The 22092-nt window shown below is 44.8% G+C and overlaps 1 protein-coding gene across 2 annotated transcripts in view; it reads right to left on the reverse strand.

The window, feature by feature from the left end:
• Positions 1-7104: 7104 nt before the first annotated feature.
• TOP1MT (DNA topoisomerase I mitochondrial) overlaps positions 7105-22092 on the reverse strand; it is a 35695-nt gene continuing 20707 nt past the window's right edge. For both annotated transcript variants that reach the window (XM_060681789.2, XM_060681790.2), the window contains 9 exons: positions 20374-20518; positions 18464-18607; positions 16946-17131; positions 15300-15368; positions 13991-14105; positions 13024-13151; positions 10630-10724; positions 8683-8832; positions 7105-7317 (listed from right to left, as the gene is read on the reverse strand). In XM_060681789.2, coding sequence (XP_060537772.2) covers positions 7215-7317; positions 8683-8832; positions 10630-10724; positions 13024-13151; positions 13991-14105; positions 15300-15368; positions 16946-17131; positions 18464-18607; positions 20374-20518 — 1135 coding nt within the window. In that variant the 3' untranslated portion in view covers positions 7105-7214. The remainder of the gene's footprint in view (positions 7318-8682; positions 8833-10629; positions 10725-13023; positions 13152-13990; positions 14106-15299; positions 15369-16945; positions 17132-18463; positions 18608-20373; positions 20519-22092) is intronic.

The raw sequence follows: 22092 nt of genomic DNA on the forward strand, positions 1-22092 counted from the left end.
TTATACCTTTTCCCTGTACCAAATTGGACATCTTCTTTCTTGCACCAAGCCTTAGCCTTAATTCTGCTTCTTAAAATAAACAAACCAGAAATATGATGGTAGAAAAATGGTGGTAGAAAGACGTTTCCAAATACCTCACCAACGTGTTGGAAATGCAAACAGCAAAAGGGAACCTATTACCACATGTGGTGGTCCTGCCACAAAGCAAAACAATATTGGAGTAGAATCAGATCACAATTAGAAGAAATAACCAAACAAAAGATAGAGATGAGGCCAGAAACGTATTTATTAGGAATACTTCCAGGGTCATACGAAAAAGAAATACAATATTTAATCATCCATATTACCACAGCAGCAAGAATAATTTATGCTCAGAATTGGAAAAATGACAATATACCATCTGAAGAAAATCCGATTAGAAAAGTTTTGGAATGTGCGGAGATGGATAAATTAACAAAGGAGATACAAGAAAAAGAGGAAACAGAATATTACTTAGTGTGGGAGAAATGGTATGAATGGTTGCCCCCCACAGAGAGGGCTCGCAATCTGGGTGTCCTGGATGCACGGCTGTCTTTAGAAGAACATATGACGGCCGTGGCCAGGGGGGCCTTTTATCAGGTCCGCCTGATTCGCCAGTTGCAGCCCTTTCTGGATCGGGACAGCCTGCGCACAGTCACTCACGCCCTTGTTACCTCCCGGTTGGACTATTGCAATGCTCTCTACATGGGGCTCCCCTTGAAGAGCACTCGGAGGCTCCAACTGGTCCAGAATGCGGCCGTGCGGGTGGTTATGGGTGCAACCCGTTGCGCCCACGTGACACCCCTCCTGCGCGAGCTGCACTGGCTCCCAGTGGTCTTCCGGGTGCGATTCAAGGCGTTGGTTATCACCTTCAAAGCGCTCCATGGCATAGGACTCGGGTACCTTCGAGACCGTCTTCTGCCACCAATAGCCTCCCACCGGCCAGTCCGCTCCCACAGAGAGGGTCTCCTCAGGGTGCCATCGGCCAAGTCATGTCGGCTGGCGACACCCAGGGGGAGGGCCTTCTCTGTGGGAGCTCCAGCCCTGTGGAATGAACTGCCCCCGGAAGTGCGTAAGATCTCCGACCTCCGGGTATTTCGCTGCGCACTCAAGACCCTATTGTTCCGCCAGGCTGGGTTAGCAATATAATTTTAAATTGGATGTTTTAAATTTTTGGGGTTTTAAATTAAGCCAAATTTATTTAATATTTTTAAATTATTTTAAATTGATGTTTATTCTGTTTTTAATTAGGCTGTACACCGCCCTGAGTCCTTCGGGAGAAGGGCGGTATAGAAATAAAATTATTATTATTATTAAAAAAGGAGAGAGATAAAAGGAAGGGAAAAATTAAATAACGGTAGAAATAGGAGTTGAAGTATAATTGTTAATATGAGAAAACAAAAATCATAGAAATGAAAGTGGGTACAATGGTATTGTTATGTATATATGTAAATAAAGATTAGAAGTATATGTATAAATGATATAGTAGAAATAAAGGAGGGAAATAATGTATAACTATGAAATAGTTGTCGGATGCCAAACTGTTGAAACAGAAAAAGTGTTAAAGCTTTCCTTTTGTTTGTTTTTTAAAAAATGTTTAATAAAAATATATTATTTTTAAAAAAGAAAAGAAATATGGCGGTAGCAACAGGACACTCGATGGGTGAAGTCCTCTAGATCGAAGTGTTGTGTTGCTTCAGAGGCTTTCCGTTCAATGTCTCCCTATCCAAATTTTAGTTATGGGCGAGTCACCTTCTGTTCTTTTTTTTTTTATAATAACACAGAACAACATAAACATAATATAGATTTTCAATTTGTATCGGATGTGCAGTGTTTTAACTATTTACATAGATAATACTTGGTGACATTTTAACTCACTTTTAACCATTATTTAACACACCTTTAGATCTTTCTTTCATTCTATCATGCAACCACTTGTACCACCTTTCCCACACCATATAGTAAACTGACTTTTCATCATTTAATTCATAGGTTAATTTAGTCATCTCTGCGCACTCGAGTATTTTCTTAATTGTAAGCTCTTCTGGTGGTTGAATTTTCTCTTTCCAATACTGTGCGTATGCCAATCTAGCAGCTGTAATTATATGGATCATTAAATGTGTCGTTTCCTTTCTATATGGCTTCTTTATTATTCCCAGGAGGAAAATCTCTGGTGTTAATTCAATATCTTCATCAGTTATTTCATATAACCATCTCCTAATTTTATTCCAGTATCCTTTTGCTTCCGGGCATGTCCACCACATGTGAAAGAAGGTGCCTTGACCGTGGCCACATTTCCAACAATTGGGATGTATATTGGGATATATCTTCGCTAGTCTGGCCGGGGCTAGGTACCATCTCAACAGAGTCACCTTCTGTTCTTTGTTAGCCTCCAGTCCCCTAATTGTGTTTGTTGCTCTTCCCTACACTCGTTCTAAGATCTTTTTTGTACTGTGGCAACCAGAATTGGATGCAATATTCCAAGTGTGGCCTTACCAAGGCATTATCAAGTAGCATTAACACTTCACATGATCTTGATTCTATCCCTTTGTTGATGGGGCCTATAACTGTGTTGGCTATTTTGAGAAGAATCTCATTGGAAAGATCTCCAATGGGATCAGGGTCGGGATGGGGAATCTACAGAGGGTCAGAAAAGGTTCAAATTGTATTGAGTTGGTAGAACCACATTCCCTCCGGATAAGGAGCAGCTCACACCCTGGAAGGATGCAATTCATCCCCTCCTTATAATTGCACAGTGACACGGAGGAAGAAATGACGGCGTGACAGACTTCTGAGAAGATTAAATCAACCATACAATTAAGAATTGCAGCATGTGCTGAACTCATTCTGGAGAGCATTGCCATTGGAGTGGAATTTCTACTCCTTGACATTTGGGCAAGGAGAATGTGAAATTGTGGGAATTACCTTACCATCACCAAAATTACTCTACCATAAATAGATGCTGGTTGCCAAGCACCTGAAGGCTGATTGTGCAACTGTGGAATTGCTGGGACAGTTGTTAAGTGCGAGGAATGTTTTTTCTTTTCTTTTCTTTTTAATTTGATTTATATGCCGCCCTTCTCCGGAGACTCAGGGCGGCTTACAATGTGTTAAGCAATAGCCTTCATCCTTTTGTATATTTATACAAAGTCAGCTTATTGCCCCCACAAACTGGGTCCTCATTTTTACCTACCTTAGAAAGGATGGAAGGCTGAGTCAACCTTGAGCCTGGTGAGATTCGAACTTGCAGTAATTGCAGGCAGCTGACTGTTAATAACAGGCTATTAGTCTGCTGCGCCACCAGGCCCCTTATAAGTTGTAACTTCAGTCATGAAATGAATGGTTGTAAATCAAGAGTTGGTACTTTTCATAACATTATATACCGTCTATTTGGTTATTTGAGTAGTTTTCATTCTTCTTTCCCCTTCCTTTGTTCCTTTTCTTCCTTCCTTCTTCCTTTCTTCCCCTCCCTCCCTTCCTCTTAAGTTCGACTTCCTTCCCTTTCTTCTCTTCCTTTCTCTTAAATTCCAGACCTCACCCTTCCTTCCCTTTCTTTTGCTTCCATTCTTCCTTTCTCCCTTCCTCTCCCTTTCTTCCTGTTGTTCCCTTTCCCTCACTTATCCTTCCTTCCCTCCCTTCTTCCCTTCCTTCCACCCTTCTTCCTATTTTCCTTCCTTCCTCAAACTCGACCTCCCTTCCTCCTTTTCCTTCCCTTTCCTCCCTTCCTTTTCTCCCCCCTTAAATTCCAGACCTCCCTCATCCTTCCTTTGCTTCCTTCCTTCCTCCGTCCCTCTTCCTGTTGTTCCTTCCCTTCTCTTCCTTTCACCCTCACCATTTATCCTTCCTTCCTTTCCTTCTTCCTTCCCTCCCACTTTTCTTTTGTCCCTTCCCTTTCCTTTTCTCTCACCATTTATCCTTCCTTCCCTCCCATCTTCCTCCCTCCCCATCTTCTTCCTTCCCTTTCCTTCCACCCTTCTTCCTATTTTCCTTCCTTCCTCACTCGACCTCCCTCCCTCCCTTTCCTTCCCTTTCCTCCCTTCCTTTTCTCCCCCCTTAAATTCGACCTCCTTCATCCTTCCTTCGCTTCCTTCCTCCCTTCCTCTTCCTGTTCCTTCCCTTCCCTTCACCCTCACCATTTATCCTTCCTTTCCTTCTTCCTTCCCTCCCACTTCTTTCTTTTGTCCCTTCCCTTCCCTTTTCTCTCACCATTTATCCTTCCTTCCCTTATAATTATAATCGTAAGTTTATTTGTCAAGCATATATAAGATAACAGGTAAAAGTATAAACGTAATTTGAATACAGGAAAACATGAAAAATGAAAAACCATTTCTCCTTCCTTCCTTCCGTTTTCTTGCATTCTTGCCACCATATTGGGCAAGTTCACACAATCAGGTGGCTGACAGGCAGAGCATGAGAGTCCCTTCGCAGGCTCTGATAAAAGAATCACAGATTTTTATTTTCCACATCTGTGCATCTTTGTCCGTGAATGTGACCGAACAACCTCAGACGCTGCAAAGACGCACGCCCTCGTGTGGCGAGAGGCTGCATCACATCAAGAAGAAACTAAGAAACCACCCGAATCTTTTCAAACACCATTTTAATTGGTCGCAAAAAAATTAGAAAAACGGGGCAATCCAAGGAAAAACTCTTTCTCCTGCGATCGAGCTCAGAAAATACATTTCTAGATAGATCCTCTGTTGAACAAGCCAAAAGAAAGACACAGTCTAAAAAAACTGTCCAGGGACAGTGTACATTTCTTTAAAAACCAAAATAAATAAAAAAAATAAAAATAAAGGCCCTAGAATTGGGATCGAGTAAAACCACCTGAACAGAGTTTCTGGGAAAATAGCAGCAGCAAAGAGTTATTATTGCAACATGTTTCTGTCAACTTACATGAATGCGTGACGTATATTAGAACAGAAATCAATCTTCTCTTCTTTTTTTTTTCTTTTTTTTTTGTTATTCCCGTTGTATCAAGAACAGAAATCAATATACATGATGATGAAATTATTGTAGTGGCAATTTCATATGAAAATATTCCGACATATTAGTTCTATGGGCAAAAGCGCAAATTCCGTGGTCTGAAACATTTCACACTGCTTGCTTCACAGAGTGATAGAAAGAAGATATTCAAATATTGAACTGTGCAAAATTTTATTTTAATGAGCAAACCTCTTAGCCGATTCCTTTACTGGAGTCTGGTGCATTCAGCCAAAATCCCAAACAAAGCTGGCACTTAAAACTCTTAACTATGCTATTCCCAAAGTGACACCCCCTCCTGTCTTGGATACAAGTGCCCATCATCCACAAATAGCAGCATTCATTCCTATGATGGCTTGGACAGCCACTGAACTAGAAAAGGTTGATATTTTTCCCCTTACGCTTTACCAGGTAAACAAATTGATTCTGTATCGAATTCTTTCCATTTTTATTATCAGCCCATTTCTTACAGAACAAATACCGTGTTTCCCCGAAAATAAGACCCTGTCTTATATTTTTTTAAAATTCTGAAATAAGCACTTGGCCTTATTGCCATGCGCTCAAAAGCCCAATTGGGCTTATTATCAGGGGATGTTTTATTTTGGGGGAAACAGGATATTATTTTAATGAATGCCAATTAACTTGTTCTCAGGAAAAACATCTAATAAACCTGAAGGTGACTCTAGAAATGATTAGATCTAAGAATACTCTTCCTCACTGGTGGCACCAACCTCAAGGGCTGAGTTGTTTAAGGAAATAGAATTGAAATAGGGTTTGTGTGTGCCCACGAGTAAAACCGATGAATGTTTAGTCTGTGGCATTGAAACAAACATTTTAACCCTAGAATTACCTCTGCCATCATTTTGGGGGGGGGAAGATTAGCAACCTGCACTCATTAGATGATCCAGAATATTAATTTCTGCAAGGAACTGAGGTTCTTCCATCTATTAATGGCTCCAGAAAAACACTCTGGAATTAATCACTCAATATGTTGGCAGTCTAGACCACGGGTGAGCAATTATGGCCCCTTTATGATTTGTGGACTTCAACTCCCAGAATTCCTGAGCCATGCTGAGGTAAAAGGGTCGTAGTTGCCTAACCCTGGTGTAAACGTTGCGTCCCTCATTGGTTTTGAAGTCTAGCATTTGCTCCATTGTTTACTAAACCAAACCATCATAAACTGGCTATGGATTGTAGATGTTTACCGCCAAGACGTTCTTCGCGGTAACATCTGCAGATCTTTCTTGACTGGGATAACTTTTGCACAATTACTACGACAAATACTTGGTGACAAATTCAACTTCTCATTAGCGAGTGTGTCAAAACCGTGTGCAGGAACAGTCTTGAGTTACCCATTTCTTCTGATCCAGATTTTTGAAGGCACCTCTGACGACATCTTGACCACAGTCCAGTTAAGGATGAAGGGATCTCCATCTGTGTCTTCTCTCCCAAAGGAAGGCACTCGCCTGGTTCTACCTAATGTTTGAAATTCCTCCATAAAGGGTGAGGAATTCAGGTGGTGAGGAGCATCCAAGAAGGAGAAAAGTTAGAAAATGCACCAAATGGCATATGAAAGTCTCTTTTCTTCCTTGGTTCCATATATCTCCTCAAAGTATTAGAAGACAACATTGAATGGGCCAAGGGAACATGATGGTGACACATTTTCCCTGAACTGGAGATCCCCTAGATATAACAAATTGTTCCAAGGATCTTTAGCTCCTGTCTTTTGCGTTGGTGGTCCACCATATCTCAAGGGCATCAAGAACTTGGCCTTCATTGAACAACAGTGAAGAAGAACTCAAGAAGTCGAGTTTTGCAACACGACATTATCCAACCTAGCTTTCCATTCAGAAGTAGCTTTTCCTAAAAGTCTTGGAGAAAGAAACTGAAGGGTTCAGTTCAAGACAATTGGATCTCCTCATACTACAACCATCCCTGAGAAACCTAGATGAGAAGGCCAGGAGAACTCTGCCCAATCCTGTTCCAGAACTGTTCTTCTTCTAAGTCATCCAGCATCCTCAGACCAAGATGGAGAATACTACTCATAAATAAATAGAACAGGGTGGCCTCCCATTTTACACAAAAAGAGAAACAATAGGCTCTCCATTCTCCTTTAGGTGTGTATTTTGTGTGCAAAACGGCCCTCCGTGCTAGCAAAGGCACACAAAACATGCCAACGAGTGACCCACAACAAGCCGGGAGTAGCCTAGATCTCTTTAGAATACAAAATCTTCATCCGCCATCGCAATGGCCCACGCAAACTTCTCGCGCTGAGTTTTGCTGTAAACCTTCTCGATGGGCACGTCAAACCGTTTGCACCTAGTCAAGGAATGCAGAAAGAGAAGGAAGGACACACATCAGCATCAAAGCAGAACTGGAGGCAGCAACTAAAGGACCATTAACGGGATCAACGGCAAGACGGGCACTTCTATTTTAAGCAGGACTCCAGTTCGGTCAGGATTGGTAGGATTTAGATAAGGTTTAACTGAATTCAAGGGAGGTTGGATTTTGTTTGTGGCTACATAGGGATTCTAGGCTGATTCCCCTTTTGACTCCACCCCTGGATGCTGCCACTCATTCTCCTATGTAGATAGACCAAATCCCACAAATCTTTTGCACTTGTCCCACCATTTCTTAGGTTATATCAGGGGTGTCAAACTCAATTTCATTGAGGGCTGCATCAGGGTTGTGTTTGACCTTGGGGGGGGCAGGGGGTGCTGGCCAGGGGGGGCGTGGCCAACTCAACATCACTCATGTTGGGGCGACTGTGGTGGCTTGAGTACTCTGCCAGTGAAAACGGGCTCCCAAGCTCCGTTTTTGGCTGTGACGACCACCTGAAACCCTCTGCCAGCAAAAACAGAGCTTGGGAGAGCTGCTTGTGGCCCTGGCAGGCTCCGTTTTTGGCTGCGACGGCCTCCATTTTCACTGACAGAGGCATCACAGGCCAGTCCTTTGCTGTTTCCAGGGCAGCCCCGCAGGACAGATGTAAGCGCCCCGCAGGACAGATCCAGCCTCCAGACCTCGAGTCTGACATCCCTGGATTATATAGTAACCAAGAAATGTTATGGTAGCTAATTCTCTCTAGCAGAAAGCTGTGTCTTATCAAAACGTGTTAGATAACATCATCTGCAGCCTCCAAAAGTTGAGAGTATATGAAGCTTAGGGTTGAACTTCTTGGTGGCGCAGTGATTAAGACTGCAGTACTGCAGGCTACTTCTGCTGACTGCCGGCTGACTGCAATTTGCCAGTTCAAATCCCACCAGGCTCAAGGTTGACTCAGCCTTCCATCCTTCCAAGGTTGGTAAAATGAGAACCCAGATTGTTGGGGTGACTCTGTAAACCGCTTAGAGAGGGCTGTAAAAGCACTGTGAAGCGGTATATAAGTCTAAGTGCTATTGCTATTCTTGATGTTCTTCAAACTTCATTGTTTTTGTTGAGATGTTTCATTAGTAGACCAACTAACGTCATCAATGCAGGAGACTGAAACTAAATCTACTGCTTTGATGAGGTTACCTAGCCTGGTATAAAGGAATTCAAGGGAGATTGGACTTCGTTTGTGACTATGTAGGGATTCCAGGCTGAATCCTATCTTGACTCTGCCCCCAGATTCTGCCATTCCTTCTCCTACAAATTCCTGTCCTTCATCCTCCCTCTAAAACCCCCGTCTAGCTGCCCGTCACCCACCAGGCCACGGTGATGCGGGGGTCCAGGTAATTCAACTTAGAGGTGCCCAAAGCGATCTCCTTGTTTTCCTCCTTGTCGGTAGCCTGGAATTTCAGCTTCACCAGCTGTTCTTCGATCTTCTTCACCAGTTTCTTTTTCTTTTCTACGGCCCTGTTTCAAAACAGAGACGTCGCCTATAAAAGTGTTTTTTGGCCGCTTCAAGGTGGATGGGTTTCAAGCTCCAGCATTCCGCAGCCAACATGGGGAATTATTTTATAATTATATTTTAATACTTTGAGGCTCAAAGTCAGCATTCCCACAAATACATGCATATACATCTATTTTTCCCCCTATCCTTTCCCCCCACTATTGCAGTCAGGGTGGATTTGATTTAAATCGAGTCGATTTAAATCATGATTTAAATCACTCGTAAAAAGACTTGATTTAAATCAACTCGATTTAAATCGTAATTTTTAAAGAGCAACTGTCATCTCTGCTACTCCTTTGACCCACTGTTGACTCACCGGTAGTCCCAGTGTTGCAGAATATACAGCCTCCTGCTACACAACTAAGCTCCATTTCATGCTGAATAAACTAAATTATTTATGTATCTTAAACAGAAAACTATCTTACAATAGATTTTTACCCCAAAAGTTTTTTATTAAAATAAATTCAATAAAAATCAAAAAAATCTGATTTAAATAAAAAAATCCGATTTAAATAAAAAAAATCTGATTTTTTTGATTTTTTAAAAAAAATCATTGATTTTTATCCACCCTGATTGCAGTGTTTGCTTTTTGTTGGATCAAAGGAGTATTGATCCACTTATGATTGTGACAAGAATTGACTGACTGGCTTGTTGCTCGAGTTGGACTCTGTCGGCTAAGAGAGAATGACTGGCTCAAAGTTATGCAGCCAGATTTTATGTCTAAGGTGGAACAAGAACTCACCATCTTCTGGTGATTGGCCCAAAGTCACCCAGTCAGCTTTCATGCCTAAGGTGGGACTAGAACTCACTGCCTCCCGGTGATTGGTCCAAAGTCACCCAGTCAGCTTTCATGCCTAAGGTGGGACTAGAACTCACTGCCTCCCGGTGATTGGTCCAAAGTCACCCAGTCAGCTTTCATGCCTAAGGTGGGACTAGAACTCACTGCCTCCCGGTGATTGGTCCAAAGTCACCCAGTCAGCTTTCATGCCTAAGGTGGGACTAGAACTCACTGCCTCCCGGTGATTGGTCCAAAGTCACCCAGTCAGCTTTCATGCCTAAGGTGGGACTAGAACTCACTGCCTCCCGGTGATTGGTCCAAAGTCACCCAGTCAGCTTTCATGCCTAAGGTGGGACTAGAACTCACTGCCTCCCGGTGATTGGTCCAAAGTCACCCAGTCAGCTTTTATGCCTAAGGTGGGACTAGAACTCACTGCCTCCCGGTGATTGGTCCAAAGTCACCCAGTCAGCTTTCATGCCTAAAGCAGGACTAGAACTCACTGCCTCCCAGTGATTGGTCCAAAGTCACCCAGTCAGCTTTCATGCCTAAAGTGGGATTAGAACTCATTGCCTCCTGGTGATTGGTCCAAAATCACCCAGCCAGTTTTCATGCCTAAAGCAGGACTAGAACTCACCATCTCCTGGTGACTGTGTCATCCAGCCGGTTTTCATGCCTAAGGCAGGACTAGAACCCCCTCTCTCCTGGTGATTAGTCCAGAGTCACCCACCTGCCTTTCATGGCTAAGGTGAAACTAGAACTCACTGTCTCCTGGTGATTGGCCCAAAGTCATCCAGCCATCTTTCATGCCTAAGGCAGGACTAGAACTCACATCTCCTGGTTTCTAGCCTAGTGCTTTCACCACTAGACTGAACCAGCTCACACGGGACGTATATCTACATGCCTTTCAATGAGAATAAAGCGGGACGGCCATCGCTGAGATTAAACACCCCAGGCCTAAAAAAGAACCAAGATTTTCACTCACGCTTTTGATTTCGCCTCCTTCTTGCATTTGTGTTCCGTCCTGGCCTTTCTCAGCCCCACTTTTGCATCGGCCAGCTGATCCTTTCTGGCGCCTATCTGGAAACACAAGATGAGTAAGTCCAAACGGAGCCCTCTTCTCCTACTCCGAGGATTACGGCGTCATCGGATAGTGCAGAGAAGTGCAACACAGACAGTGAGAGGCTAGGACACTTCAAGGAACCAGGTGCCTTTTTATATACCAAAAGCAAAATCTAAGGAGAAACTTGTAAACAGCCTTCCTAAAACTTTTTTTCTTAATTTTTAATTTTATTTTAATACAAACAATCCATCTTCCATTAAACAGTGTGTCATCTGGTTACAAATGTCTTGTGCAATAACAATTAAAATTTACAGCCATATTCATTATTCGTCTACTCTAAATACCGATACACATAGCATATCTAATACTATAACAATTCTCTACTTATTTAATTCTATTAATACATTTTCTATATTTCACTAATCTACTTTTATTTCTTAATTTTCATATTTATTCTCTAGCCATCGGTAAAATAGTTCCCATACATTATAATATTCAGTTTGTTCCTTCTCTTTTATTGCAAGTGTTAACCTATTCACTTCTGCACATTCTAATATTTTCCTAATCACATTCTCATCCGTAGGAATCTCTTCACTTTTCCAATTTTCTGCAAATACAATTCTAGCTGCATTATTACCTGGATAATCAAATATACATTCTCTTTACTATAAGTTTCTGATAAAATCCCCAACAAAAATATTTCGGGTTACAAATCAGTATGTTGTTGTATCATCTTCTCCAACCAAGTATGTATTTTTGTCCAGTATTTTTTGGCTTCTGTGCACTTCCACCACACATGATAATACGACCCAGGTGTCTTCCTAATACGTGAAGGGCTACTCCAGGGAAGAGTGTGAGGATTTATTCTCCTAATAATCAACAGAAGAGACAATTCAACCTTCTGTAGCTCAGGGTTGAATGGTAGCGTCCTTGGTGCTCTCTGAACTTGTTGGTTTTCTTGCAGACGTTTCATGACCCAGCTAGGGAACATCATCAGGGTTAATGATGGTGTCCGTAGCACTGATGATGTTCCCCAGTTGGGTAAATGAAGTATCTGCAAGCAAAGAACCAAACTCAGAGAGTATCAAAGACCCCAAGTTGTCGTCCTTATTGTCATCATCATCCTCCTCTTCACAAACCTCCTTCCCTTCTAGCACTGACAATGTTACCTAGTTTGGTAATGAAACATCTGCAGGAAAACAACCAAGCTTAGAAAGCACCAAAGACTTCACAAGTCTCCTCCTCCTCCTCCTCCCTGCAACCCCCCTTCCTCCTAGCACTGATGATGTTACCTAGTTTGGTAACAAAACACCTGCAAGAAAATCAACCAAGCTCAGGAAGGACCCCACTCATCTCCTAATGCCCAAGGGCAGGAGAAGAACCAGTGAGTAGAAATATCTCAGAGGGAGTTTTGAACTGAAAGTAAGGAATTTCCTGACCTCAACGGCTATACATCATTGGCTCGGCCTGCCTGGTGGAGATGCGAGGTCTCCATTCCTGGTACATTCCTAGTCCTTGACTTATGACCACAATTGGGGCCAGAATTCGACCATCTGTATTTTTCGAGCAAAGATTGTGTAGGATGGTCTGAAGATTCCTGCCCAGGCAGATGTTTGGACAAGAACAGTGATGGTGAACCTTTTCGGCACTGAGTGTGGAAATGTCGAACGTACGCGCACACACTCATCAGGGCCACGCTCCATTAGCGCACATGCACGCCCGACGATCAGCTGGCCAGCATGCATGCGTAGGCCGGTTTTCGGCACTGCCACACACACGAAGGGATCGCGCTCCGGAAAAGCTGAACTTCCGGATTCTGGCATGTATGTGCACCCGACAATCAGCTGGCCGGTGTGCATTCACACACCTGTTTTCAGCACTGTCGCGTGAGCTCATAGTCACCTGCACATGCACGCCAGAAACCCAGAAGACAAACAGGCAAGGCCGTGCGAGCTGGGCAACATGGCTTCGTGTGCCACTATGGGCACACGTGCCATGGATTCGCCATCACGGGACTAGAAGATCTCCATGGATCCTTCTCACCTTCAGATTCAAGAAAATTCTATGCAGGAAATCAAGGTGGTCCCTTCGTTCCTGCTGTCAAGTTCTTGTCTTCTCTTCATTCCTGCTGTCCAACACTGGATCAGCTCCAAAACCCTCTCCTAGAAGGCCATGATCCCAACACTGCAGGTTGCCAGCAATTGTAAGTTAGCAAAGAAATCTTTTCTTTCTTAACACCGGCCACAAAATTAATCACCCGGAAGTCTCCAGCAAAATGCACGCGTGTCTCCATCTCCTCTTTTATTACTGTCTCACCTTTGCCTGGAGGTTCTTCATGGACTTCTCGTAGGTCTTTGGAGTTGCCCGCTGATGGTTGCACAAAACGGCCACTGCTCGGTTGGCTCGGTTGTAGGAGAGGAGCTTAGCAGCCAGGCTGTCCTTCTCTGTGGGTGCAATATGTGGGAAATTAGCTCAAGATCATCAGAATAACAGAGTTGAAGGGACCTTGGAGATCTTCTAGTCCAACCCCCAGCTCAAGCAGGAGGACCTATACCATCCTGGACAAATGCATGACCAATCTCTTCTTAAAAGTCTCCAGTGATGGAGCTCCCACAACTTCTGGAGGCAACCCGTGATTAATTGTAATCAGTGTCATCAAACTGACAGTGTCCTTCACAAGAGAAAGTTTCATGTCTCTCCCAATCCCCTTCCTCTTAGCATCAGAGGAAGACCAAGTGCCAATGAACTGATTAGGATGTAGCTGAAATTTCTACAAGTCTACGTCCCTTACTGCGCCACAGGTAGGCAAGCTGGCTTCGCACCAGAAAGACAAGTGGCTCTTCCCGTAACATTATCCTAGGCCACCGCCCTCCACCGGAACCACCTCAAAAATGGGCGTCGCAACCGGGAAGGTTCAGAGCTGGTATGTGAATCTGACTGCCTGCACAGAGCACCAACTGGTCTTCCCACCGAAGTGGTACCTATTTATCTATTCGCATAGAACATGCTCTCGAACTGCTAGGTGGAGAGAAGCTGAAGCTGAGTGATGGGAGTTCACCTCATCACGCAGTGCTAGGCCTCAAACGGCTGGAGCAGAGAAGATCTCCAGCATCATTAAGCCACTGAGCCACCTCGTTACCACTTGGATGTGAGTCCATTTGTCTGCTCCATCCCCAAAATATGCCCCATCAAAAGTTCTCCAGAGGTGCTGAAAAATTCTGCTAGGATTAACAGACGCCCCAAAGCTGAACGGTTTAGAAGGTGGTGTGTCAATTTGATTTACCATTGGTCAGCGCTTCGAGCTGTTCCTGCAGCGTGATGGATGCATTGTAAGTCCGGAAGACTTTCGCTGTCAACCCATCCATCAGGTCCTGGAGATGTTTGTTCAGCATTGTTGTCTGGAAAGGCAAGTGGGGAGTAAAGTTAGAGAAGAGGAGCAGGAAAAATAGTGGGCCAGGTAAGAGCTCTCAGTTCTTCAATTTCAGGAAGGCACAGGTAGGAATTTAACTCAGGAATACCCCTATCTTTCATGCAACTCAAAAATAAATCCTTTCTCCCTAAAAGGTAGCTGTGGGATTGGCATTAATCCACTTCCCATCATTTTTAACCCAAGAGAAAGCTTACTAAAGAGTTTTGTGGTGGTAATGTAAGCTACTTCTGCCATATGGACTAGGACAGGGGGTCTCCAAACTTGGCAACATTAAGACTTGGAATGGCTGGCTGGGGAATTCTAGGAGTTAAAGTCCAGAAGTCTTAAAGTTTGGAGACCCCTGGACTAGGAGATTATGAGACTTGGAATTGAAATGCAAATGGACGATATTCAAAAAAAAAAAAAAAACCTATTCAAATAGTTATGTTGAATCTTTATCTTCTTCCACTGCAGAACCCCAAACTATATACACTACATCCCCATTAATCTCCAGTCTCCACCATCCAGTCAGAGCTGAAGAAGCTTCTTGGGTCAACAGCGAAATGTCTTCAAAGAAAAAAACAAGGAAGTCCACTTGCCTCTTGGAAAAAAAAAAAAAACTTTTGTGACTCTGAGTTAGATCCCCACTTGCTTAAGCAAACTGAGCCATCAAATAATTTCACGTCATCATGTCTTGGATTCCCTCTCCCTCAAACCTAATGAAGTAAGAGAATACAAATGTACTCTCAGTAGGAAAATAAGGAAGCCAGCCAGCAGTGCAAAATTCAAGAAAGGCATGTCAGAGTGTGAATATTCATAGACTGGAATAGGCAACAGGTCAGCCAATGGGGACTGTTTGGAAACTGAAACAGAGTATTTGTTTGTATGGGGCCATAAGAGACAGTCTGGAGCCTGGGCGTGGCTTAAGACTTGCTGAACTGTATGTAAGAGTTGGTTTGGCCTCTGTAATGGCGGCCTCTGTATAATATATTAGCCTCTGTGTATCTCTCTCTACTCTGTAACGACTTGCTTCTATGAATATTGCTCCTGTGTTCCTGATTTTGTATGCTGAATATTGTATATAAAGAAGTTTCTTATATGTAAAATTTGAATCCTGCTGAAGTTCGTTTAGTGTGCTGGTCGGATGTGCTGCAACAATTCTGACAAGTCAACATGCACTTACAGAAAGCTTATCGAAGAGGTTGTCTCCGGGTTCTTTCTCCTCCATGAACAACTGCAAGTTCTTGAAGACCTACAGCAAAGACAGATCTCACAGTAAGGCCCTCAAAGAATTCACAGCATCTAAAACACCACTGTGGACATTGTGGACACAGTGACACTGTGTCACTGTGGAGAGAGACTTGGGGTAAGAGGGAAGGAGATCCAAGATCATCGACTGTTGGAGGCCACCTGGCTGAAAGTCAAACCAAGGGCAGATGTTGGAACAGTGAATTCAGAAAATGGACGAAGTGCAGATCAGTTCCATCTTGCGGCAACCACAAGATGGAGGCCCCAGAAGAAACAGGCATGTATCTTCTGGGGAAGAGATCTTCAACTTTGGAGTCTAGATATTGTAGAGCAGTGTTTCTCAACCTTGGCAACTTGAAGATGAGTGGACTTCAACTCTCAGAATTCCCCAGCCAGCATAGCTGGCTGGGGAATTCTGGGAGTTGAAGTCCACTCATCTTCAAGTTGCCAAGGTTGAGAAACACTGTTGTAGAGGAAAGCTGCAATATCGAGTAAGGTGGAAAGGATACTCTCTTACGGAGGCACAATGCGTAGCTACGAATAAGGTTAGAGCAGCTAAGCGGATAAAGAAATTCCATTCCAGATACCCTGAACAACCAAGGAGAGGGAGAGGGGGGAAACAGATAATTAAAATCCTAATTATGAAACGGCGTGCATGCGCGGGGGGGCGGGGGGAGCACGGGGACTCACGCACGCATGCGCAGGAGGAGAGCGGGGAGTCGCATGTGCATTGCATTACCGGTTCGCACACACACACACGCTTTCGGCACACAACAACAAAAAGATTAGCCATCACTGCCCTACACCATTCCTGTTGTGGCCCGCCAGCTCGAGTCAGACAACAAGGAGGCTGAAGTGGATGTGGTGCCAGAGGCAGAGACTCAGCCAGGGCCTTCAGAACCTCCAGAGGCTCCTTCAAGTGAAGAGAGTGAAGTGGAGGAGCCTCTCCTCAATGCTCGGGCACGCAGGGCTGCTAAAAGGCAGGAGTGGCTACTCAGGAGGAGGAGGTCTCCTCGAGAGTAGGGCTTGAGGATAATTGGCCACTCCCTTAGCCTATTTAAGTTCACACACAGATAGCAAACGTTGCTGGAAACAACGTTTAATTACTATGCAGAGCATTTTGAGAGTGAGTTTCTTGTTACATCGTGGTTTCTGGGCTGGTTGCCAATCCTTGTTGGACTTTGTTTATTCTCTGTAATTCATAGCAGGCTGATAAGGACATTTGCACTGAAAGCCTGCATTTTGAAAGGGGTCTGTTTGTATTAAACAGAGTTTTTGGAGCTGTGTGTGTATCACACTCCTTTGGATCCGGAACTGGGGCAGAACAATTCCAGGTAAGTAGCGGCCTATCCCTTTTTAAAAAACTTCCAGTAATGGAGCACCCACAACTTCTGAAGACAAGTCCTTCCACTGATGGGCTGATCCTGCTGGCGATTTTCCCAGAGAATGGGGTTCTTCCAGGTATTTTGGAACTACAATTTCCATATTACCAGATCCCAGACTGGCAAAGGTCAGCCTAAGCTCTAGGGAAGCTATGCTCTTTGGAAGCGCTCAGTTGGATCGGGCCCCCTCCTGGCTCACCTGCTTCTCCACGGACACCTCGTTGTAGTAACGGATGCAGTCTTTGCCCAGGAAGTCAAACTCCACCACGTTCTCCTTGCCTCCCCGCCGTGAGTGCAGAGCGATGTGTTCTACTCGCAAAGAGCAACAGCCCACCGTGTCGGCCGTCTCCCCTTCCTCCTTCTCGTTCCCCGTCCTCAGGGCCAGCTGGAAAGAGACGAAGAAGGGGGATCTTTACTTTATTGTCACTGCACCTCGTACAACGAAATTAAATGCCGTTTTCAGTGTACATTACTGTTGTGGCCCCGCCCTCCGAGCCTATCTCATCGGAGGAAGAAGGCTCCGAACATGAAGAAGAGGAGTCGGCCATGCCTCCCTCTCCAGGCCCCTCCTCTCTGGCACTGCCTCAAGTGCCGGCTGAGGAAGAGGAGATTAGCCAGGAGCCAGGTGTCTCCGATGAGAGCGAGGGAGGCGATCTGTCGTTCCTGGATCCACGCCAACGAAGGCGTGATAAACAGTTGCAGCAGTTAAGGAGGCATGCCAGGGATTATAACTGAGTCACTGGACCACACCCCAGAGACTATATAAGAGAGGGTGGTGGCCGTTTAAGACTCTGTGGCGGACAAAAAACTAACTCTGGGTAGTCACTTGAACAACACCTAAATCTGCCAAAGGTTCCTTGTTTTGAACTGGACTATTTGCAATTTGTATGTATTTTCTGTTTATCTGATGAAGTAAAGCCCTTGGCAGTCGATGCTCGTATAGCTGCCAAGTTTTAGATAACAACTTGTGTGCGTGCCAAGTGCTTTCTTAACCCTCGGCTGGCTGTGTTTGTGTGTGTGGAGACGGGGACAGAACACATTACACTTAAAAAAATAAAACCAAAAACACACATCCTTCACATTCTATGCAATTGAATTAAAAACCTCTGATATTGCATTAATATTGCACTATACCAGGGGTTGGCAACCTAGCATGGCATGGCATGGCATGGCATAGAATTTTTTATTGGCAAAGTGTGATTGGACGCACAAGGAATTTGTCTTGGTGCATATGCTCTCAAAGAGCCTCAAAGAGCCACAAAGGTCCTAACCGGAAGCCCCCCGCTCAATTCTGGAACCGACCGGAAGTCCGGTTCCCCCACCATAGAGTCTCCTCCTAGCGCGGCGTCCTTTTTCCTCTACCAATCCTAACCGGAAGCCCAGAGCTGACCAGAAAACCCGCCCATGTTTTCTTGCAGATATTTCACTACCCAACATCCTAGCACTAATGACCCCCACAATCCTCCTCCTCCTCCTCCCCACAAACCCAACTCCCTTCTAGCACTGAAGATGTACCCTAGCTGGGTCATGAAACGTCTGCAAGAAAGCAACTAAACTCGGAGAGGACCAAGGACTTCATCGTTCAAACCCGAGTGACAAATATTCTCTTCGGTGGGTTTCAAGTCCACCTCTACATGATCTTTGGGAAGAGATGCCAGGAAGGATGCCAACCATTTGGGCAGTGATAAACTCGGTGCTGAAATGCCCTTATCCTTACCTTATCGATGAAATAGAGCGCCACGGATATCTGCCGCTTCTTCAGCTCCTTGGATTTCCAGTCTGCCCGGTACTGACGTCGGATCCGATGAACCAGCTTCTTCAACCGACGAGCCACTTCGTATTTTTGCCAGTCTTTTTCGCCCTGCAAGAAAAGAGGAAGGTTGTGAGGCTAGTGGTTCTGAAAAGGCCCATCTGTGTGTGTGTGTGTGTGACACAGAGAAAGGGAGAGAGGGAGAGGGAAGGAAAGAAACAGAGACAGAAAAGGGAAGAGAGAGAGAAAAAGAGAGAAAGAGGGAGAGAGACAAAGAGAGAGAGAAAAAGAGGGGCATAGAGAGAAAGAAAGAAAGACAGAGAAAGAGAGAGGAGAGAAAGAGAGGGAGAGAAACTGTGACAGAAAGAGAGACAGAAAGTGAAAGACAGAAAGAGAGAGAAAGGGGGGAAAGACAGAAAGAAAGAGGAAGAGAGAGGAAAGAGAAAAAGAGGGAGAGAGTGACAGAAAGAGAAAAAGAAAAAAGAGAGAGAGAGAAAGACAGAAAGAGAAAGGAAGACAGAAAGAGAGATGCAGAGAGAAAGAAAGACAGAAACAAACAGAGGAGAGAAAGAGAAAAAGAGGGAGAGAAACAGTGACAGAAAGGGAGAGACAGAAAGAGAAAGACAGAAAGAGAGAGGAGGGGAGAGACAGAGAGAAAGAGGAAGACAGAAAGAGGAAGAGAGAGGAAAGAGAAAAAGAGGGAGAGAAACAGTGACAGAAAGAGAGAAAGAAAAAGACAGAAAGAAAGACAGAAAGAGAGATGCAGAGAGAAAGAAAGACAGAAACAAACAGAGGAGAGAAAGAGAAAAAGAGAGGGAGAGAAACAGTGACAGAAAGGGAGAGACAGAAAGAGAAAGACAGAGAGAGAGAAAGGGAGGGGACACAGAGAGAAGGAGGAAGACAGAAAGAGGAAGAGAGAGGAAAGAGAAAAAGAGGGAGAGAAACAGTGACAGAAAGAGAGAAAGAAAAAAGAGAGAGAGAGAGAGAGAGAAAGACAGAAAGAGAAACAGAGAGGAAAGCAAGAAAGGTAGAGAGACAGAGAGACAGAAAGAAAGAAAGACAGAAACAAACAGAGTGGAGAGAAAGAGGGAGAGAAACAGTGACAGAAAGGGAGAGACAGAAAGAGAAAGACAGAAAGAGAGAAGGGGGAGAGAGAGAGAAAGACAGAGAGAGAAAAAAGTCAAATGATGCTCTCACATGCATGACTAAAGCCCCTCCCCCTTTTCATGTGTGTTGACCTCAATTAGTCCTTAATTTACAACCATTCATTTAGAGCCCATTCCGTTACAACGGCACTGGGAAAAAAAGTGAATTATGACCGATTTCATACTTAACAACCGTTGCAGCATTTCCATGATCAAGTGATCAAAATTGGGACACTTGGCAATATTTATGACGGTTGCAGCATCCCAGGGGGGGAGGGGTGTGTGTCACGTGATCCCCTTTTCCGACCGTCTGACAAGCCAAATCAATGGGGAAGCCCCTCAAATTTCTGTTGTTAAGTGAGACCATTGTGAAGTGAGCCTTGCCCCATTTTACGACCTTTCCTGCCACCGCCGTTAAGCGAATCATAGCAGCTGTTAAGAACTTCGGTTGTTAAGTGAATCTGGTTTCCTGTCGGAAGGTCCCCGGGACATTGTGCCCGTCATAAATATGAGTCAGTTGTGCCGAGGGTCCGAATTTCGATCACGTGACCACGGGTATGGCTGCGACGGTCGTAAGTGTGAAAAACGGTCATAAAGAGTCACTTTTTTCACTGCTGTCGTAACTTCGAAGAGTCACTAAGCGAACTGTGGTAAGTCGAGGTCTACCTGTACCTAACAGGCACCTGGCATTTGGAGTAACCAACTCCAAAGGTAGGTAATGATGGGCCTCACCTTCAGCTTGGAACTCGGGTTCAACATGATATACTTGATGGACCCCTGGATGTTCTCGGTCCAAGATGCCAACCAGGTGACTGTATTGTCACACCTGACTTCCCTCCACTTGTGACCACGCGGAGGCCGGGGGACCTTTGAATCTCTGGCAGGGAGAAGGAAAAAGGGGAGGAAAAACACAGGGAGGATTTAGAAGTTTAAAAAGTAAGCAGGAGAGCAAGAGGACAATTCAAGCATGGTGGAGACCCTCTTCCATAAAAATCTCTCCACACTCTATGTTAGGAATTGGGTCACCCATGCCTAAGGCAGGACTAGAACTCACCGTCTCCTATTGATAGGCCCAAGGTCACCCAGATGGCTTTCATGCTTAAGGCAGGACTAGAATTCCCGGTCTCCTGGTGATCATCCTAAAGTCACCCAGTTGGCTTCCATGACTTAGGCAGGACTAGAACTCATCATCTCCTGGTGACTGGCCAAAGTCACCCAGCCAGCTTCCATGCCTAAAGTTGGACTAGAACTCACCATCTCCTATTGATAGGCCCAAGGTCACCCAGCTGGCTTTCATGCTTAAGGCAGAACTAGAACTCCCAGTCTCCTGGTGATTGGCCTAAAGTCACCCAGCCAACTTCCATGCCTAAAGTTGGACTAGAACTCACCGTCTCCTATTGATAGGCTCAAGGTCACCCAGCTGGCTTTCATGCTTAAGGCAGGTCTAGAACTCACAGTCTCCTGGTGATTGGCCTAAAGTCACCCAGTTGGCTTCCATGCCTAAGGCAGGACTAGAACTCACCGTCTCCTGGTGATTGGCCTAAAGTCACCCAGCCAACTTCCATGCCTAAAGTTGGACTAGAACTCACCATCTCCTATTGATAGGCCCAAGGTCACCCAGCTAACTTTCATGCCTAAGGCAGGACTAGAACTCACCGTCTCCTGGTGATCGGACCAACTTCACGCCTAAGGCAGAACTAAACATACTGTCTCCTATTGATAGGCCCAAGATCTGGCTTTCATACCTAAGACAAGACTAGAACTCACAGTCTTCTAGGGATTGGCCCAAAGTCACCCAGCCAGCTTCCATGCCTAAAGTTTGGACTAGAACTCACCGTCTCCTGGTGATTGACTTAAAGTCACCCAGCCAGCTTTCAAACTTAAGACAGGACTAGAACTCACAATCTTCCAGAGATTGGCCAAAAGTCACCCAGCCAGCTTTCAGGCCTAAGGCAAGACTAGAACTCACCGTCTCCTATTGATAGGCCCAAAGTCACCCAGCTGGCTTTCATGCTTAAGGCAGGTCTAGAACTCACAGTCTCCTGGTGACTGGCTAAAGTCACCCAGCCAGCTTCCATGCCTAAAGTTGGACTAGAACTCACCATCTCCTGGTGATCGGACCAACTTCACGCCTAAGGCAGAACTAAACATACTGTCTCCTATTGATAGGCCCAAGGTCACCCAGCTTTCATACCTAAGATAAGACTAGAACTCCCAGTCTTCTAGGGATTGGCCCAAAGTCACCCAGCCAGCTTCCATGCCTGAAGTTTGGACTAGAACTCACCGTCTCCTGGTGATTGACTTAAAGTCACCCAGCCAGCTTTCAAACTTAAGACAGGACTAGAACTCACAATCTTCCAGAGATTGGCCAAAAGTCACCCAGCCAGCTTTCAGGCCTAAGGCAAGACTAGAACTCACCGTCTCCTAGCCTGGTGTCTTCACTACTACGGC

The sequence above is a fragment of the Pantherophis guttatus genome, chromosome 3, assembly GCF_059756535.1.
Source record: "Pantherophis guttatus breed Tessera chromosome 3, ASM5975653v1, whole genome shotgun sequence".
In the NCBI taxonomy this organism is placed as follows: domain Eukaryota; kingdom Metazoa; phylum Chordata; class Lepidosauria; order Squamata; family Colubridae; genus Pantherophis; species Pantherophis guttatus.